General features: G+C 42.3%; 1 protein-coding gene across 2 annotated transcripts in view; it reads left to right on the top strand.

The window, feature by feature from the left end:
* UBA6 (ubiquitin like modifier activating enzyme 6) overlaps positions 1-17169 on the top strand; it is a 262135-nt gene that overhangs the window by 70122 nt on the left and 174844 nt on the right. For both annotated transcript variants that reach the window (XM_030190526.1, XM_030190525.1), the window contains 4 exons: positions 3523-3617; positions 10558-10669; positions 13131-13211; positions 15449-15571. In XM_030190526.1, coding sequence (XP_030046386.1) covers positions 3523-3617; positions 10558-10669; positions 13131-13211; positions 15449-15571 — 411 coding nt within the window. The remainder of the gene's footprint in view (positions 1-3522; positions 3618-10557; positions 10670-13130; positions 13212-15448; positions 15572-17169) is intronic.

Here is a 17169-nt window from a genome sequence, read left to right as displayed (position 1 = left end):
TCTTAAAAAATTGGACTTTCTTCAAAGTAAGTAACAGGACGTAATATCAGTAGGTTATGTAACCTGTTAGAAAATCTGCATAGGGGACCACAAATCAAATCAGTAAGCAGAGAAGAGGAGAGACCATTAATAGCTTGAAAAAGTAAACAAAGTGATTAAAAAAAAAATTCTCCATTGTACCGAGAGCAATGTAACCGAATTCAATAGGATGAGACGCTATCGAACTTCTTGAGATTAAAAATCAACCTAATAGCTGTGTCTTGAATCAGTTGCAGTTTTCTTAGTAACTTAACAGATAGAATATTGTAACGTGCTTTACTTGACCTTAAGTGTGGAAGAATTAGCATTTGAACTAACACTGTATAAGCAGATTGATTAAAGTAAGACCTTAATATTAATTGCCTTAAGGGCAAGAAGGGAAGCAGTTCTATGTCAGGTACTTTCTTGTATCCAAGAAAACGAGGGTATCTTGTCTCATCCTAGACGTCAGCGGCCTGAACATGAATTTGGTCAAGGAAAAGTTCAGGATGGTTTCTCTAGGTACCTTTCTCTCCTTGATTCAGGCAAATGATTGGCTATGCTTTCTGGACTTAAAGGATGCCTATACTCACATTCAGGTACTTCCTAGTCACAGGCAGAATCTAATTTCACGCGAGGAAGCACCACTTCCAGTACCGTGTTCTGCCATTTGGGGGGTCTTTGCCAAATGTTTAGTGGTAGTTGCAGCTTTGCTACACAGACTGGGATTGCATGTGTTTCCCTACTTGGACAATTGACTGGTCAAGAGCACATCGAAGGAGGGTGCTCACAAGTCCATATGGAGGACTGTTCAGATGTTGGAGCTACTAGGGTTTGTGATCAACTATCGAGTGCCACCTACAACCTGTACAACAATTGGAATTCATTGGAGCCCTGCTAGACACAGTACATGTACGGACGGATACTCTAGCTGCCATTGCCACTCAGGTCCGCAGCAGCCAGCAGGTCACAGCTCAGCAGATGTTGAGGCTGTTAGGCTGTATGACCTCCACAGTTCACGTGACACCTATGGTTCACCTACATGTGAGGGAAGCCCAGTGGACCCTAGTTTTCCAGTGGTCTCAGGCCAGGGGAAATCTGGCGGATGTCATTCACATCAGTGCTGAATTGACTTGATTACTTCTCTGGTGGACTGTTTGCTTCAATTTAACCCTGGGACTACTATTCCAAATTTTTCCACCTCAGAAGGTTGTAACCACAAATGCATCCAACCTGGAGTGGGCCCATGTAATAATAAAAATAATAATAATACAATTTTTTATTTCTATATCTGAAACAATCTAAATGGGAACAAAATTACATACAAAATAAAGTAATCTAATACAAACAGTAATTGAAATGTATAACATCCACAAGATACCTAGGAAAGGATAAGTACTACTGATAGGTGATTTTAATATGCTGGATGTCAATTGGGGCGTCCCTTTTGTGGGGTCGTCCAGAAGCAAAGGGATCTTGGATTCCCTACAGGAAGAATCGTTTCAGCAGTGGGTAACGAAACCAATACAGGATGGAGCTCTTCTGGATCTGGTGCTTACAAACGGAGAGAAATGTTTCTGATGTTATGGTGGGAGACCATTTGGTATCTAGTGGTCACCAAATGGTGTGGTTCAATATTAAGGCAGAGCAGAAGGCTTATTCAAGATTGAAGGTCCTGGATTTCAAAAGAACTAACTTTGCCGAGATGGAGAATTTCTCAAGAAAGAGTTAGTGGGATGGGAACAGCAGTGGGCAAGACTGAAAGGAGCTATTTTAAAGGCAACTGACCTTTATGTTATTAAATTACATAAAGGAAAGAGGTTCTCGAACATAGTAGCCAAAAAGGTAAGGGGAAGGAGGTTAGCCTTTTTCATGTTATAAGACTCAGAAAGAAGAAGACAGGCGAGAATACCTGGATAAGCTAAGAGAAGCTGGAAAAGCTGTCAGGAAAGCAAAGAGGCAAATGGAAGAAAAGATAGCTAATATGGTAACATTGGGGGACAAGAAGTTTTTCAGATATGTAAGTGACAGGAGGAAGTGCCATAAAAGTTCAATTGGGTGAGCTAATAGTAGCCTTATTTTGTAAAGTCTGAGCAGGAGAGTCAGCAGAGGGGCCTCCTCCTGAAATTAAATGCTTATCCATAGGGTTTGCCATTGGGTTAGTTGTAACAGTAGCTTTGGATTTGATCTTCCATTCCTCATAAATTTGAAATGGCAGCTTGCATATAAAAATTCTCTGGTGATGCTCCCATGCTGCTCCAAGGGGCGGGACATTCCCCTTTGGGCACACCCCCTTCAGCCACAATCTACAGCCATTCGCCACAGCACTGATGGCAGTTATAGGCAAGAAGGCCCCCTGAGCAGTGTCACGTGTTACTGCCCACTGTGCTGCCTGGCAGTTCCTCTGGGGCAGTAAACCTGATGACAAAGGGTAACCCTCAACGCAAACAGCCTGGGTATGCTCCACTCTTCTCTGGATTGTTCTTTTAAATGACTTCAGTGTAGGCAGTCAGTGTGGAAAAAATAATTGGCAAAAGGAATAGTATATTTAGATGTGTGAAGAGAAATAACAATGGGAACGGAGATGGAATATATACTACCTCTCTGCAGATCCCTGACAGTATTCCAGTGAATTCTTTATCCAGTTTTGGAAACCATATCTATGGAAAGGATATTGACATGATAAAAGCAATTTTAAGGAAGGCCACCAGATGTTTCTTGGCCTGTCGTACACATAGACTGAAGGAACTAAATATATACTTCAAAAAGAAGGAAAAGGGAATGATAAGTTACCTACCTACAAGTACCTAGCAAGCTTCAGAAAGGTACTGGAAGAATTGATAAACGCACAGACAAAGAGCCTTTTAAGTTGAAGGTAGAGAAGCTCAAAAGAAATATGGGAGAGTACTTGTTGACCAGCCTCTCGGTGAAAATCAGGAACAGATGTCCAGGGGAGCTTACAGGAGCTAAACAGTGACACAATTCAAACTAGTAAGACACACAAATCATGAGAGGAAGGAAGACCACAAATCGAGTAAGGCCTATGATAGCATTGCAGACCGGCACAATTACAAATGAAATTTTACACAATTCTTTATTTTTTAGTTGTACACATTTACCTCTCTCTGCTTTTTGTAAGTCATTTACAAAGTGAAAACCCAAGAGCTTTTTAAAAGCACATACAAGAGGATGATTTTTGAAAGGTCTGCCCCAAAGAATTTATGGATGCTATCAAGCAGGACTTGTGGCTTTTGAAAGGAGTGGCAGACAGATCTACGACAGCTTTTTATTTGTATTTTTCATTAAATTGTCTTCCCTCATTCTTTGAAATGAGCCCATTCTGCTATTGGTAGGCTACTAATGTGTGCTGGCAGACCTGTTGGGAGATGGAGGATTGTGGGGTTCTGTCTTTTTACCTCAAAGTTATCTATCTTTGCAACAATAGGTCTGATTTTTTTATTTATGCATTTACTTTTCTTACTGATTTCTGGCGTTGCTTTACAGGCAGTTACAGTTCATGACACAAAGCAGTGCCAGACCTGGGATTTGGGAACCAACTTTTTCATCTGGGAGGATGATATTAAAAATCAAAGAAACAGGTTTGTATCATCCACCGCCATTTAGGAGCAGAGGATTAGCTTAGTGGTTAGAGCAGTGAACTGAGAACCTGGAAAGCTAAGGTTCAAATCCAGCTTCTCCCACTGACTCTTCACCTTCCATTGCCTTTGGTTCAAACTTGGGGCTAATTTTTCAAACTTGTTAATGATTTAATGCAACTCCTGCTAGGTTTCATTGACAATATTTACTAATATGCACATAACTCATGATAATGTAAGGCAGAGGCTTAGTAACTATACCTGTTTTTGTATTTTTCTTTTAGCTCGGATTTGGAAGGCAAATAAGGGGCTCTTTTACAAAGGCGCTCTGAAAAATGGCCTGTGGTAGTGTAGATGCGTGTTTTGGGTGCGTGCAGAATCATTTTTCAGCGCACCTATAAAAAATGCCTTTTTAAAATTTTTGCCAAAAATGGACATGTGGCAAAATGAAAATTGCCACATGTCCATTTTGGGTCTGGGACCTTACTGCCATCCATTGACCTAGCGGTAAGGTCTCATGCGGTAACCGGGCGGTAATGGTCTACAAGCATAAAATGCTGATTAGTGCCTGATTACCACCCGTGTGCCAGAAAATAAAAATATTTTCCAGCACGTGTAGCAGATGCATGTCAAAAATGAAATTACCGCAAGGGCCACGCGGAAGCCGGGTGATAACGCAAAATTGATGCATGTTGGGTGGCTTAGTAAAAGGGCCCCTAGATACTTATCCGAATAGATGTTTCCCAAAATCTGTTTCACAAAGCAGCCTGTGCTTTTCTTTGAAATGTGTGTATTTTATTATTTTTAACATCTGTTCTTTGCTTCTTATGGGATTGCAAAGTCCAATTGGCATTACCAATCAGTTTGAAAGTTTTCAGAGACAATTTATCAAGGTCACACATTTTTTTTTACTGAGAACCTAAATTTAGGTATTATGAAGCTGAATGGGTGAGGATTTTAGATGCTAAACTAGATCTGTTTGCTCCTTATTACTTTAGTCTTAGCATATTGCCTAAGCCATTTTTCTTCTCAGAAGGAATTTATGGTCGGTAATGTTACTTCCTTATTCAGCTAGACCAGTGTAGATGGAGGCAGAGAAAATGTACAATTCAGTGACATCACCAGTATAAGAATTGGTGCAGCCCTGAAGCTTAGCAGTGTTTGTCTCCAGCAGATGAACTGATTCAGCAGGAAGAAGTTTCTTATTTGGGCTTTAATCTCAAGGATGTAATTTATGGATTCTAGGCTGTGCTTTTAAGGGGCGGAGAGGCCTCTCAGTATCCTCAGATAGAGGATGGTTGTTTGTGCAGATCCCATGGCTGTTGGGGCCATTTCATGGATAGCAACTGAGGCAGTAAGACTTGCAGGACTTTTGTCAGCTGGTGCACGGGCGGAAGGTGGATCAGCCCCCATACATTTGAGTGGTGGTCATTTTGCTGGGCTGGAGTGTGTGTCGGCATGGCCCCAGGAGGATAACAATAAGACATGGGTCATATCAGGGTGTAAATTATATTGCAGTGCAGTGGTGTAGCCAGACCTGACATTTTGGGTGGGCCCAGAGCTAATATGGGTGGGCACTGTGTATATAGGTAAGTAGCAGAAGGATAATAAAGTGGCCCTTTTACTAAAGCTTAGCACCCCCACCCTCACAATGTAGATCAGTTATTCTGAAACACTGAACGCTGCAGTCTGTGGCACAACAAAAAAAAGGGCCCAAATATAATTTAATTCGTTTAAAAAAAAAAAAGAAGACATGAGGGAAATATAAAGTACTCTTAACAGAATGTACTTTTATTTCAACAACAATTAATTTACACTAGTTAATAAACATAAATTTTTCAGAATTGTTAACCTTTGTCTACTCTTCAACACATCAAAAACTGCATGAAACAAAGCCCCAGATTTCTAACTAATGAAATAAGAAAAATCACTGTCAACGACAAGATTTGTTTCTATCTACTATGAAATCTGTAGCATACAGAACATATGTAGAATGTTTCCTCTTACAGCTTTCAGAGGAACAATGTATTCAAATTCTGGTAGCACCTCATTAATAGCAACAAAAAATCCCTTCACTGCCAGGTGCTTTGTGAAGTAACACTAAATCCTGCAAAGAGACTTCTCGGAGCCTATGTTGCAAGCCTTAACACCAATTCCAACAACAAAGGCACAAACCTCATCAATTGCAGAATAAAGGATCAAAAATTAGAAATTGTCCGGTAACCTGGCATCAGCACTTCCCTTCCCTACCCCCCTCCCCCCCCCATCCATCCCCGTAGCCTGGTATTAGTTTTACCGTTCCCTACCCCTCCATACATCCCCGTAGTCCAGCATCAGCCCTTCCCTTCTCTATCTTACCCCCATCCATCCCTGTAGCCCTTCCCTACCCCACCATCCATCCAATAGCTAGGCGTCAGCCCTGTCCTACCCCCTATCCATCCCCCCATGGTCTGGCATCTCCCCCCCCCCCCCCCCCCCCCCCCCGCCTACCATGAAGAACACCGGCACTAAATATACTTTTTTTTTTTTTTTTTTTTAATATCCTGGGCACTGCAGAGCCCACCTCCACCGAGAAACTCACCTACATTAAATTTAAAACTTAAAAAGACAAAATTTTAACCTGGGCGCTGCAGACTATCCCCACATAGAAACCCACCAACATTAATTAAATTTTATTAGTGTGCAGGTTAAAATTTTAAAAATATTATATATTTGTCAAGGTGGTTCCTTGGTAGGTTTTTGGGTGGGGAGGTGGGCTCTTCACTGTCTAGCGAAAAAAGGTATAGCCCACCCTACCCAGAAGCCCACTGGCAGCACCAGCTAGCAGCATTACACTAACTTTACATTTTAAGTTAAAATTTATTTATTTTTTATTTTTTTTACCTGGGCAGCTGGGCTTCAGTAAAGGTGCAGCCTCAGAGAGCTCAGCATATGGTTCTCCCCTCTGTGTGTGCTGTTGTGGGGCCGTGGAGGAGTGCTGAGGCCTGGGGGGGAATGCTGATCTTTCCAGCTGCAGCAGGAACCGCGGGACACTGACGGCAGACGGCTGATTTTGTCATGCAGCACTGCGGCGCCATTGGGTGCACAGTGGGGGGGGGGGGGGGGGAGTGCAGCTGCAGCCATATGGCCTACAACTTCCGGGTCAATTCAGGACCCGTCCGACCCGCCCGCACTAAAAAAAACAAAACAAAAAAACAAATGTAGGGACAATCGCGGCAGGACTGGAGGAGGCAGCTGGAGAGCTGCCAGCTGCCTGGGTGGGCCTGAGCTGAGATTGGCCCAGGCCCACCCGTAGCTACACCCCTGTTGCAGTGATAGTGTGGATCAGATTGATGGAAGGGTAGTGCTATATGTTAAAGGGTCTTGAATCAAATAGAATAAAAGTTCTGCAGGTCACAAAATATACCTTGGAATCCTTATGGATAGCAATTCCTTGTCTAAAGTAGAAAAGGATTGTGATAGTGTACTACCCTCTGTCTGGCCAGAATGGACAGACAGATGTTGAAAATAGGGGCCAACGACGAGATAGCAGGAGCAGAAGTGATTGGGGATTGCTCCTGCCCCGGTTATGCCACTAGACCAACCGGGGGGGGGGGGGGGGGGGAGGGGGGGGGAGCTCATTGGTGGATGCAGGGGGAGGGAGGGAGTGGGTGCTTCAGTTTCAGCCAAAACTGGAAAACCTGGGTTTGGTCAGCCTCTAGTTGAAATGTTAACAGAAATTATTGAAGCTAACAACACAGTCTATCTTTTTACTTCTCTTATTGGTTATTTCTGTATGTTTTTTTATATATAGTATAGTATTTATATATAGTATTTTGTAAACTGCCTAGATATTACCTTGATAAGCGGTATATCAAAAAATAAAGTACTTGAACTTGGGTATTTCAGTTACCCTGATATTGACTGGATAAATATAATGTCAGGAAGTGAAATTCCTAGATGAAGTAAAGGACTGCTTTGTGGAGCAGCTGGTTCAGGAACCAACAAGAGGGGGATCTATTCTAGATCTGGTGCAAGAGGCTGGGCTCCCTTGACACCAGTGATCATAACATGATCAAATTTGATTTAATAACTGGAGTAAGTACACACATAAAATGTAATATGCTGTTTAACTTTCAAAAAGGAGACTGTGATAAAATGAGGAAAATGGTGAGAAAAAGAAAAAAATCCCCCCCCCCCCCCAAAACAAAACTTTAGGATCAACTGTAAAAGTCAAGAATTTGCATCAAGCATGGACATTGTTCAAAAGTACCATCGCAGAAGCCGACACTAGATATATTCCGTGCATTAAGGTGCAAGGAAAGCCAAACTGCCAGCATATTTAAAAAGTGAGATGAAGGAGGCTATTAGAGTTAAAAGAACATCCTTCAGTATAAACTACCTTAACACTGTGTGGTAAGAAGCAGTAAATAAACAGAGGCCGACTAAAACTATTTTTTCGGTTTCAGCCGAAACTGCTTCCGAAACTTATCGCCTGGTTTTGGCCGAAACCAAAAACTAAAGATTGGTTGTGTGAATGTGAACCAATGAGGCCCACTTGGGATTCTCTGAACTTGCAGTCAGTAGCCCTCTGCTAAACCCACAGGAGATTATCCTCCAGTCCCAGGAACTTCAAGCACAGGCTGACAACTGGGAAATCTAAGAAAACAAATAGGCAGATGATCTGCAGTATCCCAAAAAACTACAAAACATTTTATACTGCTTATCCCAGAAATAGTGGATTTTCCCCAAGTCCATTTAATAATGGTCTATGGACTTTTCCTTTAGGAAGCCGTCCAAACCTTTTTTAAACTCCACTAAGCTAACCGCCATTACCACATTCTCTGGCATCGAATTTCAGAATTTAATTACAAGTTGTGTGAAGAAAACTTTTCTCCGATTCGTTTTAAATTTACTACATTGTAGCTTCATCGCATGCCCCCTAGTCCTAGTATTTTTGGAAAGCGTAAACAGACGCTTCACATCTACCTGTTCAACTCCACTCATTATTTTATAGACCTCTATCATATTTCCCCTCAGCCACCTTTTCTCCAAACTGAAGAGCCCTAGCCGCTTTAGCCTTTCCTCATAGGGAAGTTGTCCCATCCCCTTTACCATTTTCGTCGCCCTTCTCTGCACCTTTTCAAATTCCACTACATCTTTTTTGAGATGCGGCGTCCAGATTTGAACACAATATTCGAGGTGCAGTCGCACCATGGTGCGATACAAAGGCATTATAACATCCTCATTTTTGTTTTCCATTCCTTTCCTAATTTTATAAAGAACAAAATTGATAATAAGACTGGCCCACTGTTAGCATGTTTTGTTAAATAGTGGTATGGAACTCAATATATTCCAGGATTGCAGAATACTCGGGGCACAGTGTATAACCAGGCACAAGAGATTAGAGACATATTGTTGGGTTATTTATCTAGTTTGTAACAGGGGCACACACCAGTCAATTTGGGTCATTTATCAAATTATTTGCACGTTGTGGGCTCCCATCTCTAACCCTATAGCTACTTAACCAATCAAATGCCCCTTTGCAAGGGAAATAACTGCAACGTTCTACTAAGGGTTTAAAGAATCTAACTGCCCTGGACCTGATGGATACACATCTGAATTTTATAAGCATTTGATTCCTCAGGTGTGTGTCCTACTAGTAATGTATTATAATGAGATAATAGAGAGAGGCAGCCATCAGAATCTAATGAGGCATTAATAACCTTAATTCCTAAACCGAATAAACCTATTTACTTGCCAGGCTCTTATTGGCATATATCGCTGATCAGTGTTGGTATAAAAATATTGGTCGACTGACTTTTGATCTGCCTCTCTGAGCTGATAGGGGGAAGGCGCAGATGGGATTTGTGATGCAAAGGCACTCAGTACTAAACCCAAGTTTATTAGGGCCTTATATCCCACCCATCAAATAAGATCTGAGCTGCTTACAGCAGAGAGAGTTAAAAGGGGAGTGCACTGACAATAGACTGTGAGGGAGGAAGAGAATGAAGTACAATATTCATTAGAAAGCTAGGAGGAAAGTACAAAAGGGGAGGGATTGAGATGTTCAGGACACTACCGTACCCACAGAATAAGGAGGCAACATAAATTGCATTAGCCATAGGTTTCGGCAAATAGGAAGGTTTTTAAGTCAGTCTTGGATTTTTGCAGGGAAAATGATAGATGTAGATGAGCAGCTAGTTTGTTCCAGAGCTCGAGGCCTTGAACAGAGAAGATGGACTTTTGCATAGTGTCATATCTGATTTCATGAAAGGAAGGGTCTATAAGCTGCTTCTGTTGGAAGGACCTAAGTAAACAAGAGGGGTAGTAAGGCGTGAGAAGATGGGATATGTAGGCTGGTTCGCTGGAAGTGCGGATTTTATAAACTAAAAGTAGTAATTTGTAGGTTATACTGTGGGTCAATAGGAGCCAGTATGCTGCTTTTAATAGTGGAGTGACATGATCAAATTTATTATGGCCAGTGATTAACTTGATATCTGAAATGATGCTGATAAAAATAAAAACAAATTACTCTCAATTGTCTTAATATAAAAAAAGATTTTCTTACTATGGAAGTAACCACTGTAGAGGAAGCCTGCAAGATGTATACCCACTGTATGATTTTTACTATAAGCTAGTGCTTCTCAAACCAATCCTCGGGACAGATAGGTTTTCAGGGTATTCACAATGAATATGCTTAAGAGAGATTTACATGCACTGCCTCCTTGGTATGCAAATCTATCTCATTCATAGTCATTGTAGATATCAAAACTGGTCAGGCTGGGTGTGCCCTGAGGATTGGGTTGAGAAGCACTGTTGTAAACTACTTTAAACCCTTGATTGTAAGGTGGCAAATAGCACAGGCTGCAGTTATTTTCATTTTACTTTTGCTATGTTTTATTTTCTGAGCATTTACGTGCAGGCTGCTTAATGAAAACAATGCATCCGTAATTTGTTTCAGAGCTGAGGCTGTGGTCCACCGTATTGCAGAGCTCAATCCATATGTGCATGTCACATCATCAGCTGCCCCGCTGGAGGAATCAACTGACCTCTCCTTCCTCAGACAGTATCAGGTACCTTTGGCTTAAGGCCTGGGCTGTATAACATGTCTTATACATATCTTCCCCCTTGAAGTTTCTTGTTGTACCCCCCCTAGTTCTAGAACTTACTTTTAATTGAAAAAGATTTGGTGGTTCTGACATTTAAATATCTGAAAGATATTAGGAGCAAACCTGTTCTGTGGAAAGGTAGTTGTAGAACTACTAGGGGGGTGGACTCGAGAAGTTCCAGCATTCTGCTCAGATCCAGAAACAAGTAGCGGGGAGCGGCGGCAGTCTATTTATTTGGCTAGCGGGGTTCAGCATCCCCACTAGCAAAGTAAAAGGTAATTCAGAAGGGAGTCCAAGCACAAAGTTTGGGAGCTGGTTTTAAAGTAGCCACGGGGGACCAACTTTAATAACTGGCTCCCAAAATTCTTAAAAACTTAACAAATGATTCTCACGAGCTGGTTTGAGCCTGCTCCAGATCGCCACTGGATGGGTGATAGGGTGCACTAAAAACCAAGGATTTGTAATGTAGAAGTTTGGGGTCAGTTAATGGGATACTTGGGGCCGATACAGACTGCTTCAATAATTTTTTATTTTTTTTAATGTCGCCTGTCAGTGCTTGAGCCAATTAGCTTTCCTGTCAGTGCCTGAGAAGTATCGAAACAGGGGTCTCAGGTCAGGCTACACTGCTGGACCTGGCAAAAAAATTCTTGCAGTACCTGTGTGTTGCAAGCTCCCTCTCTTTTTTTTTTTTGGGGGGGGGGGGGGCATGAGAATAGAATACTTAATGGCCTCATTAGCATCCATTTCAATGTACTTTTGGCCAACATTGGTGCTTTATTTTTTTTTTTGGGGGGGGGGACATTTGAACATTTATCAGCAGCATGTATATTGTTAACTCTTATATAAAAGAGCACATCACAAACACATTTTTTAAGGAGAACTTGTAAAAAAAAGTTAGTGTTTTCCTGTCTTAATTATAATACTCCTGGAATTCTGCATGACTGCGGAGTGCAGAATTTGTGCAGAATTCCCCAGTCATGCAGAATTTAATAATTTTGCACAGAATATACACTCTGCCTCTGAGGGGAGCTGGCTAACTGGCTGGTTCCCCCCACTGCCCCTCTGAGCCCATGATGCTGGCTGGTGCCCCTGAGCCTCAGTGAGCCTTACCGGGCGTACCCGAGCATGCCCTGGTGGTCTAGTGGCCTCTTCAGGGGCAGGAATGAACCCTATTCTTTCCTGCCTGCTGTCTCCACTTCTTCAAAATGGCCACCGAGACTTCAAGTGGTAATCTCATGAGACTACCACAGGAAGTCTCAGCGGCCATTTGTAAAAAGCAGTGACAGCCGGCAAGAAACAGTGGGGTTATCATCCTCACTTTAATATTCCCTTATCTCTTGTTTGTCCTGTTTGTCCTAATTAGATTGTAAGCTCTGTCGAGCAGGGACTGTCTCTTAATGTTCAGGTGTACAGCTCTGCGTACGTCTAGTAGCGCTATAGAAATGATGAGTAGTAGTAGTTCTTTTTTGCCCTGATGAGGTACTGCCAATGCAGCTTCTCCTCCTCCAGTCCTCCTACCTCATGGGTGAGTGCAGGGACAGCTGAAAAATAAATACGGATGGCGTGTGGGTGCAGGGAAAAGTCAGGGAGCTATTAAAAAAAAAAAGGGTGGCAGGGGCTGAAAAAAAAGGTGGGTGGAAGGATGGAGGGGCTGTAAAGAAAAGTTGAATGCTGTGGAGGGAAGGGGCTGTTTAAAAAAAAAGAGTGGATGCTGTGGACGGGAGGGGGCTGTAAAAAAAAAAGTGGATGCTATTTGTGTGTTCAGGGAGGGTGCTAGAAAAATTATGGATGGTGTGTGGGTGCAGGGAGGGGGTTGGACAAAAGTTGAATGCTATAGGTGCTGCAAGGGGGGCTGGAAAAATCGTGGATGATATCTGTGTACGGGGGTGGAGGGGCTGTCATATTGGTTAAATTATGACAAACTTCCAGAATTTGCAAATTTTATGCACGGAATTTTACAGACTTTTGCAAATTTTGTGGCAGAATTCTGATTTGTTTTGCACAGAAATTATTTTTTTTTATTAGCGCAGAATTCCGGCAGGAGTAATTAGAATTTCCCCCATCATGTTAGTTTTTGTTTGAAATATTATCAGACTTATACAAAAAAGATGAACAGATTTATATGTGTAGGGTTTATATAGTCTCCAGTTGCCTTATCAATTATATTTTGTTAAACATAGAATAGATTCACATCAAATCATTGGCCTGTGCAGTTAAAACAATACTGAACTAAAACATTTACTTGTTGAAATATGTCCTCCTCCACTTTTTTCTGTATGTACCTACATTGTTGACTAAAATGAACCACTCCTTATGATGGTAAACCAGTGAGTGTGTTCTGCTGCTATCTCTCTGCTTCATGTTTTTTTTTTAAGAATGACTAGTACTCTTTAATATATGTATATATATTTATCCTTTTTAACAGTGTGTGATACTTACTGAAGCCAGACTTTCACTGCAGAAGGTGATAAATAACTTTTGCCGATCTCAACACCCACCTATTAAGGTAAAGTGTATGGCCAGTCATAAAATAACTAGTGTTTGATCTTGGTGACATACATTAGGACGTCTGCTAAAGGACTTACATTTTTACTAAGCTGCAATAGGGTCTACACATGTGCAGTGGGCGCCAAAACGAGACTACCGCCAGGCTAGCGCACCCCCCTGGCAATAATTTTGGATTTTATGCGATCTGATTCCAGCAGTAGAATTTTTTTTTCTACTGCGCGCAACATTTCCGATGGTAATTGGCAGTTGGTGCGCGCCGAATGGTTACCGCATGTGTAGTGCCTGAGCCCTTACTGCTAGGTGGCGGTAAGGGCTCAGGCCATACAGTGGTGGAAATAAGTATTTGATCCCTTGCTGATTTTGTAAGTTTGCCCACTGACAAAGACATGAGCAGCCCATAATTGAAGGGTAGGTTATTGGTAACAGTGAGAGATAGCACATCACAAATTAAATCCGGAAAATCACATTGTGGAAAGTATATGAATTTATTTGCATTCTGCAGAGGGAAATAAGTATTTGATCCCCCACCAACCAGTAAGAGATCTGGCCCCTACAGACCAGGTAGATGCTCCAAATCAACTCGTTACCTGTATGACAGACAGCTGTCGGCAATGGTCACCTGTATGAAAGACACCTGTCCACAGACTCAGTGAATCAGTCAGACTCTAACCTCTACAAAATGGCCAAGAGCAAGGAGCTGTCTAAGGATGTCAGGGACAAGATCATACACCTGCACAAGGCTGGAATGGGCTACAAAACCATCAGTAAGACGCTGGGCGAGAAGGAGACAACTGTTGGTGCCATAGTAAGAAAATGGAAGAAGTACAAAATGACTGTCAATCGACAAAGATCTGGGGCTCCACGCAAAATCTCACCTCGTGGGGTATCCTTGATCATGAGGAAGGTTAGAAATCAGCCTACAACTACAAGGGGGGAACTTGTCAATGATCTCAAGGCAGCTGGGACCACTGTCACCACGAAAACCATTGGTAACACATTACGACATAACGGATTGCAATCCTGCAGTGCCCGCAAGGTCCCCCTGCTCCGGAAGGCACATGTGACGGCCCGTCTGAAGTTTGCCAGTGAACACCTGGATGATGCCGAGAGTGATTGGGAGAAGGTGCTGTGGTCAGATGAGACAAAAATTGAGCTCTTTGGCATGAACTCAACTCGCCGTGTTTGGAGGAAGAGAAATGCTGCCTATGACCCAAAGAACACCGTCCCCACTGTCAAGCATGGAGGTGGAAATGTTATGTTTTGGGGGTGTTTCTCTGCTAAGGGCACAGGACTACTTCACCGCATCAATGGGAGAATGGATGGGGCCATGTACCGTACAATTCTGAGTGACAACCTCCTTCCCTCCGCCAGGGCCTTAAAAATGGGTCGTGGCTGGGTCTTCCAGCACGACAATGACCCAAAACATACAGCCAAGGCAACAAAGGAGTGGCTCAGGAAGAAGCACATTAGGGTCATGGAGTGGCCTAGCCAGTCACCAGACCTTAATCCCATTGAAAACTTATGGAGGGAGCTGAAGCTGCGAGTTGCCAAGCGACAGCCCAGAACTCTTAATGATTTAGAGATGATCTGCAAAGAGGAGTGGACCAAAATTCCTCCTGACATGTGTGCAAACCTCATCATCAACTACAGAAGACGTCTGACCGCTGTGCTTGCCAACAAGGGTTTTGCCACCAAGTATTAGGTCCTTGTTTGCCAGAGGGATTAAATACTTATTTCCCTCTGCAGAATGCAAATAAATTCATATACTTTCCACAATGTGATTTTCCGGATTTAATTTGTGATGTGCTATCTCTCACTGTTACCAATAACCTACCCTTCAATTATGGGCTGCTCATGTCTTTGTCAGTGGGCAAACTTACAAAATCAGCAAGGGATCAAATACTTATTTCCACCACTGTAAATAGGTACGTGCTAGTTTCAGTTTTAGCGCACACCCATTTCCCGGCCCATTAAAAATGCCTTTTTCCCAGATGTGGTAAAAAATGGCCCAATTTGTGCCAAAAACACGCACCCACACTACCGCAGGCCACTTTTTACCGCAGCTTAGTAAAAGGACCCCTTAGTCATTCTTATTGCCTCATGTATTAACATCCTTTGCTATATGCCCTTTCATAGTTTGCTGAATGCATATTTCTGTTAGGTTAACAGTTGGCATCTTCATTTGCTCATGTGAAATGTTGAACCCTCATCACCTTTTGTTTTGTTTTTTTCCAGTTCATCAGTGCAGACATATATGGAATATGGTCACGGCTATTCTGTGACTTAGGAGATGAATTTGAGGTCTTGGATGCCACAGGAGAAGACCCAAAAGAAGTCTTCATTTCCAATATAACACAAGTAAGACTACACATTTCTTACTCTAATGGCTAATTCAGGAGCCCATGGTTCTTTTCCTTAGGTATTTAAAGTTTATTTAAAACAAATTTCCAACTAATTTAGGGGACGTTTCCAAAATTTATCACAATGTTATTGGAGGTTTACAGCATTCTTGAGTAGCTCTATGGGGTTAAGAAAACTGCGCACCTGACTTTTATGTTTTAATTCACACACATTTGAGTAGTGATCAAGTTTTTGGTCATCATAGTGGAATAGAATTTAATACACCACAAGAGAAAATTATTTGAAGTAGAGGCTCACCAAAACCGGGATTCTCCATTTCAATCGAAACCAAATCAGCATCTGAAATTTGCTAATCAGTTTCAGTCAAAACTGAAAATGGCACACCTCCCCCCTCCCAGCAGAGACCAGGTCCCGCTGGGCTTCCACCAGCACTACCTGCCTTCCCTTGCAGAGACCAGGTCCTCACAGGCCAAGCTGGCCATCCGCCCTTCCGGAAGAAAGCAGGTGCTGCCGAGCCATTCTTCTCAGTCCTATGTTTAATTTGTCCTGGTGTCTAGTGGCCTCTTCAGAGCAGGAGCTATCCCAGTCGCTCCTGCCTCAGCCAGTTGTTCCATAAAAATGGCTGCCAAGAGTCTCCAGTCTGCTGTGGGAACTCTTGGCAGCTATTTTATGGAGGAACTTGCAGGCACAGGAGCAACTGAGATAGCTCCTGCCTCAAAGACGCCACTAGGCCACCAGGGCAGTTAAAGGTAGGCTCGGGGGAGGGGGGGCTGGCTCAGCGTCACCCACTGTCTTTTGACGGGATGGGTGGCCAGCCTAGCCTGTTTCAGCTGAAAATGCACTTGTGTTTTTGGCTAAAACATGAATTTGGGCCAGTTTCAGTGCCGAAACTGAAATTGTCGGCCTCTAAGTTCAAGGATCTTATGCCCTGAAATGACTTATACCAGCAATAGTTTGTAATAGTTTACCTATTCATCTGTCATAGACAACTTAAATCAGTACTTCTCAAGCTGGTCCTGAAGTACCTCCTAGCCAATCTAGTTTTAAGGATATCCACATTGAATATGTATATGAGAGATTTGCATATACTGCTTCAGTTGTATGCAAATCTGTCTCATGCTTATTGATTGTGGATATCCTGGCTAAAGGTATTCTAGGAACTACTTCAGAAACACTGATTACTTAGATTAAAATGCTACATCTTATTGCTTAGTCCAAAAGATACATTTTATTACTGCAAAACCAAAAACAATACTTGTGAAAGTTTGCTCATCATCACCAGGCTTTCTAAGCATATTGAATTGAACCTGTCCACTGGTTCGTTTTATTTTTACCTTTTTGAGAGGGGAGGGGGTTGTCAGTTTCTTTATGATCCTCTGTACTTGCTTAGCGGAAACCAGGGCTTGGAAATGGCACCACAAATGCATTTGCATCTACTTATGGTTTTTTATCTTTCCCTTTCCTCTGCTTCCTCTCTATTCCCATCCCTCCCCTGCAAACTTAATTGTTTTAGATTTTTTATCATTAAATTTGTTAAAATTGTATATGTTCCCTTTCAAAATATATTAAACTGTGGCTATTGCTGGTATCAAACT

Source organism: Microcaecilia unicolor, chromosome 2 (genome assembly GCF_901765095.1).
Source record: "Microcaecilia unicolor chromosome 2, aMicUni1.1, whole genome shotgun sequence".
In the NCBI taxonomy this organism is placed as follows: domain Eukaryota; kingdom Metazoa; phylum Chordata; class Amphibia; order Gymnophiona; family Siphonopidae; genus Microcaecilia; species Microcaecilia unicolor.
This window is presented reverse-complemented; position numbering and strand designations above follow the sequence as displayed.